This window comes from Buteo buteo, chromosome 4, assembly GCF_964188355.1.
Source record: "Buteo buteo chromosome 4, bButBut1.hap1.1, whole genome shotgun sequence".
NCBI lineage: Eukaryota > Metazoa > Chordata > Aves > Accipitriformes > Accipitridae > Buteo > Buteo buteo.
In genome coordinates this window covers 41,207,012-41,217,586 of record NC_134174.1, presented here as the reverse complement: position 1 = coordinate 41,217,586, position 10,575 = coordinate 41,207,012, and the positions used below count along the sequence as shown (strand labels likewise).

Genomic DNA, 10,575 nt, shown 5'->3' with positions numbered 1-10,575 from the left:
TGTGGAACTGCACCATTAATTATTTGGATGAAATAAAATGTATGCACGTTGTAAAATATCCCAACAGGACTAGTTTTTGAGAGACAATGTACACTGGCGTATGAGAGGAGTTGTCTTGTATGCTGATGGAAGAGCTTTCTTTGGCCTCACAGACCAGGACTAAACCAAAGATGTTTTGTGGCATTAAGAATTTGAAAAACTCTTGAAAGTTCTTATCTGCAGAATCAGGACGGCAACTGGAGAGGATTTCAAAATAGTATCTGAATATGACTGAAATAGGTAACTTTGATCTAAGTTACTAAGTTGGGAAAACTAAAATGATAAATGTTGTTATTTTCATATAAAATTTCTCTTTGCAAGCTATTTAACCTGGACTACTCCTCCTCACTTTTGTAGTCTCTCAAGCAGGTTTCCTGGCAAAGCCAAGCTCGGGCTACGAAATGATGTCCCGGGCATCCCCCGGGGCTCTGCGAGGCCAGGGTGACACCGCAGGTATGTGCTCAGGGTCACCTATCTTTTTTGTCCTGTGTCATGACGTAATTCCCTGGGTGCTCTCGGTGAGTAACGCTGCACGGGCAGCCCGTGACTCCCATTTCTCTGTGGCGCCCAATTATCCCGCACGTGTGATGGCTGCAGCCCGGCCTTTCCTGCTGAGGTGCTCCCCTGGGGCCTGCGGGACAAGCCCAAAGGCATCGCATGGAATTACGAAATTTTAGAAACTTCCCCTCGCCGCTGATCTCTGGGGTGAGGGGCTGTGAGGAAATGTGAAAAAAACCCCAAAACAAACCAAAACCAAACCCAAACCAACAGCAACCCACCACAATCAAACATAAAACCCCAAACCAACAGCCCCCTACCCACCGCTGCGAACGGATGGTGGGCGGCGAGAGGGCGGCACGGGCCCTGCTCAGCAGCAGCTAGGGCGGCCGGAGCGCAGCGGCCCGCTCTGGGCGGACAGCGCCGGCTCCCTCCCGCCGGCAGCCGGCGGGCTCCGCCGCCCCAGCCCGCCTCGCCCCACAGCGCCCCCGCCGCCATTTTGCCCGCCGGGCCGCCCCCAGTGGGCGCTGTGGCGCCGCGGCGGAGCCCATAAAAGGCCGCGGCGGCACCGGCCGCGTGTCTCTGCGGGTGCCGGTGTGCGTCGGGACTCCCGCCCGCCCGCCCGCGGCATGCTGGCGCTGAGTGCCGCCCGCCGCCTGCTTCGCCCGCCCGGCGACCTGCTGCCGCCGTCGGGGCTCGCCTGCCTGCGGGCGGCCGGCGCCCGCCGTTGCTGCGCGGCCGGCGCCGGCCCGCCGAACCCGGTGGTGTACTTGGACGTGGGCGCCGACAACCAGCCGCTGGGACGCGTCGTGCTGGAGGTGGGGGCGCGGGGGCTGCCGGCGGCTTCCCTGGCGTCGGGGCCCGGGGGAGGGTGCCCGAGGAGCCGAGGGCGGCGGGGCGCCCGGGCATGGCGGTCGGTGAGCGGCAAGGTCAGGGCAGGCCCGGGGGCGGGGGGGATGGGACACGGCCGGCGCGGCCACCAGCGCCGGCTCCCGGGGCCGCGGCGGAGGCACGGCCGCCCCCGGTGTGGGCGTGAGGGGGGCCCGGGGGATGGCGGCCCTCGCCGGGCTGCCGGAGCCGCTGCCGGGCCGCCCTCGGGGCTCTGCTCGCTGGGCGAGAGGGCGGTGAGGTGGCTCCCTCCCGGGTGGAGGCGAGCGGGGGTCGGGAGAGGGCTGGCGCGGGCACCCGTCTTCGGTTTGCGGCGGTAATTGCCGCCGGCCTGTGTCAGCAGTCGGTACCCAAACGCGTCCTCCCTGGGGGACGGGTCTGTGGGGCTTGGTGCTGGCGGGTGGCTGCGGCCCCTGAGGTGGAGGTCGGGCCGTACTGTGGCAGGGACCCTCAGCGGGAGAAAACTTTGACCCGCGGTATGAAAGCTGAAATACTAAACGAGAGTAAACTTAACTACTGAAGCGTACCGCTCGCTCGAGAGAAACGAGCACGGTTCCAGCAGCGAGAAAGTGCCCGCAGCCCCAGCGCGGCTCCGGGGGTCCGGCGCTGTCCGTGGGCGGTGGGACTCTCGCCTGGCTGCCCAGGGCTTGGCGTGCTCCTGGGGCAGCGCGCCCGCAGGGGTCTTCAGCCGCTCTTCCAGCTTCCTCCTGTTTTGTCCTTTTTTTTTTTTTTTTTTTTTCTTCCCCCCTGGGTGCTTATTGTTTGATTCTTCGTCTTTGGTTTTCTGAGGTGCTGCCTCTTTGAGCTTCCAGCTTTGTGCGCATTGAAAGGTTTGCACAGCTCTGTTTGAACTGGCAGCTAGCTCAACAGCCAGCTCGCAACCAGCTTTATCATTAAAAATTCAGTCTCTGAAATAACTGCTGTTTAAAGAAGGCCTGAACAGGAAAACCGTGGTACACGCTGCTCTTACGAAAAGCATGATAAGCGCTGAGACTTTAATTGTGGCATACGACGTATCCTTAGGGCCGGGCACATGCCTCTGAATAAATGTGTTGTGTACGGGAGGGAAGGAGCTACAGAACGTGGCACTGGAGAGGGAATGCCGCTCTTACGAATTGCTGCCTACTGACGGAATTCAGTGTGGCCTTCTGCCTCCAGCACCCACATTGGGTCTGTATCGATGGATTTATTTTTTTTAAATGTAGTTCATAAGGATTCTTTCTAAAAGGGTTTCCCTGGAGGCTAGAGCCCAATTCATTCAAAGCATCAGCATATACATTAATTGGACACTACCAGCTCTCGTGTTCTCAGGATGTAGTAGCATCTTGAGGGAGTTGTTGTAAAAATCGTGCTGTGCAAATTCCTTATTCCGTCAGTGAGATTTAGTGAATAGTTGGATGGTATTATAAAAAATAGCATTAATGTTACTATATTTCTTTTGGCAGCATTTAATTTCCACATTAAAGATTTTTAGTGTGCCCAGTTTACAAAATAGCTGAATGTGTTGCAGCATTGCCTTGAATCTTTGGCTAAGTTGTGGTTAGATTCAGCTGCAAGTTATAGGCATCTGAGGAGAGCATCCTAGGGAAGGAGTGTTAACTTCTTGCCACAGCCATGCTGTTTCTAGGTGTCTGCTGCTGGCCACTGTCGGGATGAGTGACTAGATAAAACTTGGGTTTGGCTGGTTTTATGTCACTTTTTCTAGGCAATTATAATACCATACATTTTTAAGATTAGTAAAAAGATGCATACCAATCAAAATCAGAAATTTTTGTTGGTAAAAAACGTGTATGTAACATCATGAGTCAATTCTGATGTACAGTTTCTGCTCCTCTTCTTCTTTTGCCTTTTCTGCAGATTTCAACGGGTGGCTCTGTGCTGGGGAGACTGTGATCTCTCCAGTTATATCCAAACTGGGTTTGATCCTTGAGGTCCATCATAAAGATTCTTCTCTGTTACTGCTAAATTATTGTGTTGATCAATGAAATCATTAGGCACTGCTCAAGTTGTTCTTCATTAATTTGCCGAAAGTTGCATTGAGGGGATATTTTTAATTACTAGCCAAATGCTTGGAAAGTCTTAAGGTGTTCTTGGAATTTTGGGTGGCTTGTGATTTCAGATAGCTCATCATCTTGGGAAGAGCATTCAGTTGTACCAGCCTCCCTTGTAGAAGTTTTTCTTGTGTATGGAAAAAGCTGACTTCCTAATTTGTTTATTTTTCTTTCACAGCTGAAAGCTGATGTGGTTCCAAAGACGGCAGGTAAGGCAGCATCTCCAGAATTTCTTTCTTAAATATTTAAGGCTTAGATTGTGATTTTCAGGAACAAGAACACTTTGTTGCCTTTTGGAAACTATTTCCGTGTTCCATCCCCATTTGTTAAATAGAGAAATACGGTAAGAACTTTGTCAGAACAGTGCTAGTGAGGAGTTATAATTTGTTGTCGTTCCAAATAGTTTCATTTTGTAATTTGTGCTCAGACAGTACAGTCCATATGTTTGGTTATCAGTGGTGAATAAATATGTTTAAAAAACACATTAGTTTGCATTAAAATCAAATCCCAAAGCAAATGGGAAAGGATAAACCGAAGGGATGGTGTCTCTTAAGAGTTTCCAAAGAGCATATAGGGTTTTGTTTTCCTTGTCACTAGCTGATCAGTGGATTCATGTTACAAGGTTTTTGTGTTTTATCATGTGCTTCCTTCCTCGTCTGTTTATGTAGTGGTTCTGAAAAACTTGTCTTTTGGTTTCCACTGGATGAATATCTTTTTTTTTTTTTTTTTTTTATTTTGAAAAAAAAAAAGCATCATGTTCCCAATTGCTATAGAGAACAAAAGGCGTAAAAGTCAGAAAATGAAATCTTTGACTCCAGAGTGGTGGGTTTGGGGAGGCTGGAGGGTTGGAGTTAAGGTATAACAGCAAAATAAAAGGGAGATGAGATTGAAAAGGGTTGTGTTTGTACCCTGTTCTGAGGCTAAACAAGCTTTGTTTCCTTAGCTTTATAACAGAGGTTTTTTAAAGCATGGAAACAGCTAATAAGTTGATAATACCTTAAAGATACTATAAAATTTTTGAAATGTATAAACTTAGGACAGAGTTAATCTAGTCATGTTTATATTATGTATCACATATGGCAACATAATACTTTATGCTTTCTTTTCACAGAAAACTTTAGAGCTCTTTGTACTGGTGAAAAAGGATTTGGGTATAAAGGATCCACTTTTCACAGAGTGATTCCTTCATTTATGTGCCAGGTAATGGTTTTTTTTTTTTTAATTTTGCTATTAAATTTATCTGTATGTTAGTAATATATTTTTAGAACCAGTTAGACTAGTAGTAACATTTTAAGTGGCTCTGCTCTAACCTTTGCTAACTACAGAATAAAGAAGTGACAGTGTGACTTGCATTGCTGGTCTTTGTGCTATGGCTATTGCTTAGCACATCTTTCATACAAATAAATGTAAATTATGTGTAGACTGTCTTAAACTGGTTTAAGGCTTTCTGCTTTTGTGTAGCAGTGTACTTTAGTGTGGGGCGTATTTGGTAAAATTGCTTGGGAGAAGCATTTGTGAGTAGAATGACAATCAACCTTGTGTTCCAAGTGAGCCAAGAAAACAATGTGTCCTTCTTTATTCCTAGTAGAATAATCTGTTCATAATGTGTTTTTTACAAAAAAAAATTTTCTTTTTTTTCTGAACATCTCCCTAATAGGGGGAGGGGAGGAGGGAACCAAAAGGGTACGTTGGGGTAGATTTTGGGATGACGCACCTGAAATGGATGTTGTTTTGATTTAAAGGATGAATCTTTCAAAATTCTGAATTAAAGTCCATGCATGTTAGTAATGTTTACTTAAACAGCAGCAAGAAGAATGACAACAAACAAAAACAAACGGAAAAAGCCTTTTTGAGAGCCTTTTTTTCTACTCTGCTTGGCAGATGAGCAGGATTTCAGCTGTTGTAGTGCACTGGATTGTATGATTCCTGGTGGTCCTCTCTTCCCTTAAAAGAAGCTACGTTTCAACAAGATTGCATCGTAGAATGGCTCTGTAAAAAAATGGATATTAAGGTTATAATAACTGTGCTTTATTTATTAACTGGTGACTGTAATGGTTCCCTCTCCTTGCGGGACAAGTGTGCTGTAAAGGACCTATTTTCTTGCCTTTGAAATGCAAACTAAGGTTTTTTGTGATACTGACAAAGGGATAAAGTTTTGAAGTCTTGGTCGGATCAGAAGTACATAAATATAAGAAAAATAGAAATCCTACTCTCAGTTCTACCACTAATTTGTGAAGTTCTGTGTAAGTCTTCTCCTTGCCTCCCCGTTTTGTCCCAAAAAAATCCCCAAAATGAGGATACTAGGTGGTTGACGCCATGGTATGGTGAGATGATGAGTTAATGTTTAGGAATTACTTGTTAGTCGTTACCAAAGTGGAAATACTGTCATAGGTTTCAAATATTTAAGGAGAGAGGAAACAGTAGAGGCCTTTCCACTTGTTGAGGTGCAGTGTTACGATGATTCAGGCAATTGGTATAGCCTAATTGGAGGTCATTATACCCAGGACTTGGCAATTCAGATGCCTCTGCATGGCATGCAGCATGGAGAACATACTTCTGGTACTGCGTAGGAGTAGCTGTAACACCACCTGTAATAGATTGCTCAAGGTGAAAATGGAAAGATGAACATCACATGAAATACTTGTTAGGTACGAGTTCTTTGCCGGCGTGGGTGGTGTCGCTTCCGGGAGAGGAGATGGCAGATTGCTGGAAGCAGTGTGTAGTAGCCAACTCTGGGAGTTGCTGTGGCTGGTTTTTTTGTTTGTTGGGTTTTGTGTGTCTAACCTAAGACAGGTGGTCACATCTGTCCCAGCAAACAGCACGTAGCTGAGGAAAGTTTAAAATAGCTCAGGTGTAACACTTAAACAGCAAAACCTAGAAACAGCAAATAGTAATAATGGAGATCCTGACCAGTATTTATACCTGTTGGAAGAAAGAAAGGGAGAAGAGTTCTCAGATCTTGCCTGTGGTAATGAATTTGGGTGATTTTGTTTTGAGTCTTTGAGGTGTTTCTTAAAACTACTGCTATTTGTTGCATCACGTTTGGGAGCAGGGCTGGTAACTTAGGAAGGGCATTGTTGGAGTTATGGATGTCAGTTGGAGAATATCAGCAATATCTGGAGCAGAAATTTACTTTTAGCTTTATTGTATCTTCATTTAGTTGCATGGTTTTAAATCCTCATGTGACCATACTCATTCTTAACTTGAAGAAAATTTTCTGATTTTATTACTTTTAAGTTAGAGTAAGTGAGTATATTTTCAATAGCATCACTTCTGATGTAAAATAATGCCTGTGTGCTAGTGAAGTTAACAGCCATTTCTGTTTTAGGGTGGAGACTTTACAAATCATAATGGAACTGGTGGAAAATCCATTTATGGCAGTAGATTTCCAGATGAAAATTTCACGCTTAAGCATGTAGGACCTGGTAAATAAACATATTCTTTCTAGCTTCTGATGACTGTAATGAAGCATTGTTTATGAAGATGTAGTTTTAAAAAGTAAGGTTTTTTAGATGCGTGGGGCACTTGGTAGTTACAGAAATATCAAGGAAGTTTAATGATGCATTGTCCCTGGCATGTGCTTATTTGTGTAGACTGCTGTACAAATATAAGTCAGCCTGTAACGGGTGACATTGCCACTCTTGCCCTTCCTATAAAAGGGACTGTGCAAAATAAAGTGTTGGGCTTTTTTGTATTTTACTTAGAATTCTACAAAGGTGAAATTACTGCTTTTATTTTTCTCTTTTGTAAGTCATAGACTTGAATTTTCACTTAGATGATTACTACAGAAGTGAAACAAAGCAATCTGGGATTTCTTATTTACTTACACAGGCACGTCCTTTTAAGCTCAAATTAAATCAAGAAAAAATAAAGGAAAAGCCATACATAAGAACATCTAATTGAATTCTGTAGTCTCTTTCTCGGGTTGTTACTTCCTCATCACAGGAGACTCCTGCTGCTGTTGAACCGCAGTAGAGGTTACCTGATGTTAATCACATTCAGGACGTGTACAACTAATTACATTACTAACATTCTTGCTGTGGAAAGAAGGGAGGCTGGGCCTGAGGGAATAGTCAAAAGACAAGAAGTTGGCATTAGAAATCATTTGGAGACAAAGTGAGACCATCACATCTTCTGTCTGTCCATCTTTAGTCTAAATGTGCAGAGGAAAATTGTCTTCTCCGCTGCGTACTTGTTAAACCAATCTAATAAGCTGCTGCTGGTGTTGTTGTTGTTCTAGGTGTTCTTTCAATGGCCAATGCGGGACCCAATACAAATGGATCTCAGTTCTTCATTTGCACTGCAAAAACCGAGTGGTAGGTTCTCAGCCCTGCATATTAACCTGATGAATAGATGCCTGGATTCAGAGGGTTTGAGATTGTCTTAGGGTTTTTGTTGTTGTTGTTTGTGGGTTGATGGGGTTTTGTTCGTTTGTTTTGGTTTAGGGGTTTTGTTTTTCTTTCTAATTTCCAAATTACTTGACTCACAATGGAAAATAAATTGTTTTGTGCTACCTGGGGGAGGAAGGGCTGTGAGGGTAACAAGGCTGCTATCCCTCATAATGCTTCTAAGGTCCAGAGCTAGAAGTATTTCGTGTCACTTGTAGAGGAGTTATGCCTTTGCCATAGAGTTGATCAGCAGGTGAGAGCTATGAAGATCTGCTAGACATCCTTTCACTAAGCTTAGTTTGGTTCAGTCTTTATGTTGTTTTAAGTAAAACTGCCCTTGTTTATTTGTTTTACAGGCTAGATGGAAAACATGTTGTTTTTGGGCATGTAAAGGAAGGAATGGATGTCGTGAAAAAAATCGAGAGCTTTGGTTCCAAGAGTGGAAAGACCTCCAAAAAGATTGTCATTACTGACTGTGGTCAGCTGTCCTAGCCTTTTGCCCTACCATTCAGGACAACTTCGATGCTGTGAAAAGTGAATCATAAAAAACCCCAAACATTTCTGATCCCATGAGTAGCACCTATGGAACCATAGTTTCTATTTAACTTGGTCCAGCTTTTATTCTTTCATTGAATAATATTGATTAAAAGCACAAAACAATAATTGAAACGTGTTTTAACTGAGCTACCGTGGTAGTCACCCTGATTTGCTAGAGTCCCATTGCGTTTTGAAAGAAGTAGTACAGTCACTCAGCATATCTGACTGCAATGTTGATACTGTTCTTAGTATTTGGGTGTTCCAGGTGTTAGAATCGGTGGTGGAGTTGACAACTAAGTGTTCTATACCTGGGGGGTTACATACAAATTGAGAAATACCTTGTTTCCTTTGGTGCTAATAAACACCTGTTCTGTTGTTCGTCTCATCATTTTGAAAAAATAATGCTAACTAGTGCTCTCAAGGCTGTCTGCAACATGACTGTCAGACATCTTCTTTCTGTGTCTCAATTTAAGTCTATCCAGTAGAATTAATGTGTGGTTGTAGGTTTTTTAAAATTAATTCTGTTTTAATCTTTTCTTTTTTTGTAGTCTCAGACCACTGTTTTAAACTGAACTCTACCTTACCTTGCTTCAATGGAGCAATTTGACTTTTGGGTTAAGTAAATTGCTTTAGGTTGAATTAGCCTACTACTAGAGCTCTACCTGGGCAATAAGACCACAAATTAGCCAGAAGATCATGGGACTTTTTTTATTATGCAACTGTGAACTTACTCGAAGTGCAGTTCTGCTCTGAGACCTGGTTCTGTGAGGAATACAGCACAGTTCTCAAAAGATAGCCTATTCTTGCACTTTGAGAATATAATCAGAGTATAGTAAGCTTTCTTGAGTGAGAAACAGGTTTCATTGCTTTTTTGTCCTGTTGGTCCTGCGAAGTCAGCCCACCTTGGGTATTACTTGGATCATGATTTCTTCTCGTACATCATCAGCAGAAGTCAAAATCGGTCACCACGAAATCTCAAGGCCTAATTGGTGCAGCAAAATCGTTATTGTTGGGGTTGATGTACGAGAAGGAAAGAATTCAGCTGATCAGATAAACACATTTCATTTGTATAAACTGGTATGTTTTATGTGGAGTGCTTGAGCAGTAACAAATGTTGGAGCCTCACAACATCACTTTCAGAATCACTAAAGCTGTAAAGTAGTAATGCTTGGGGAAAAAAGCACTTGACTGTTTTTGTGCAATAATCTTGTTACTGAAGAGAAAAATAAAATGTGATGGCTGTCTGCAAATGTGAATTTACTTCCATTGCATTCTGATAATATGTGGGTTTAAAACTATTTTGCACTGGATTTTTTTTTTCCCCACTGAGGGCTGCATTCTTGTGTGTATGAGGGAGTATTCAGAGTGTAATTTTGCAGAAAATGGAATTGAAAAGCTTTTTATTCTTTCCACTCTAGCTGTTTCATGTTTCTTTGTAGGATTTTTTAAATACTAATTTGTGCTTGTTTGGCTTATTTCAGTTTGATAGAATAATGATTTTTTGTTGTTGTTATCTTAATTTCTATACGAAAAATAATTAAAAACAGTTTGGCCACAAAAAAAGTCTGTTCCTTTCTTAAATATGACTTTGCACACTTACTTGATAGCAGGAGTGTGAGGAGCTGAAACCTGTTGTGTTTACTCGGGCTATTCTATTCTGTCCACTTTGCGATGTGCCTGATCTAGCGGTATTCAGAAGCCATGCTGTTGTTCAGAGGTACAGCCAGCGAGAGGTGGGGTAAAGGTGCCATGCTTTGCCTCTTGCTAGTGAATCTAAAATATCTCGTGTATGGATAGTGGTTCAGGTTTTGAGACTCTTGTCTGATTTATTCTACTAATTTTCAGAGATAATGGGGAAAGTGTAAATTTACTGGGTGTTTATTTTTTAAATATCTGATTTCCTTTCCGAAAAGTTGGTAGTTCCAGCTTTTTGCTGGACAATTGAGGAAAAGCTCCTTCCTTGCTGTGTTATCAGAGATGACCTTAAGAATTTAGCATCTGCCTGTAGTGTCAGCGGTATTTGTAGACTGGAAAGCCCAATGGAAGGTGCTTTGCCACAAAGCAGTCCATTTTCTCAGAACTGTGTTAAGCCTTAAATAAGTAATAGTATTATGCATGTTATTATGATGTATTACGTATGGCTGTGGCTTTTACAGGCACAGTTTTGCCCTAAC

General features: G+C 43.3%; 1 protein-coding gene across 1 annotated transcript; it reads left to right on the top strand.

The window, feature by feature from the left end:
- Positions 1-1,123: 1,123 nt before the first annotated feature.
- PPIF (peptidylprolyl isomerase F) lies at positions 1,124-9,983 on the top strand. The gene is made up of 6 exons (XM_075025635.1): positions 1,124-1,355; positions 3,655-3,685; positions 4,588-4,676; positions 6,805-6,901; positions 7,717-7,792; positions 8,221-9,983. The coding sequence occupies exons 1-6, from the start codon at positions 1,167-1,169 to the stop codon at positions 8,354-8,356; spliced, it is 618 nt and encodes a 205-aa protein (XP_074881736.1). The 5' UTR covers positions 1,124-1,166; the 3' UTR covers positions 8,357-9,983.
- Positions 9,984-10,575: the final 592 nt, after the last annotated feature.

Bases quoted from the DNA above. Each gene is read 5' to 3' on its own strand.
- PPIF (XM_075025635.1), top strand. From the start codon at position 1,167: ATGCTGGCGCTGAGTGCCGCCCGCCGCCTGCTTCGCCCGCCCGGCGAC. The intron at 1,356-3,654 runs GTGGGGGCGCGG...TTTCTTTCACAG, and splicing joins TGGGACGCGTCGTGCTGGAG to CTGAAAGCTGATGTGGTTCC. The intron at 7,793-8,220 runs GTAGGTTCTCAG...TTTGTTTTACAG, and splicing joins TGCACTGCAAAAACCGAGTG to GCTAGATGGAAAACATGTTG.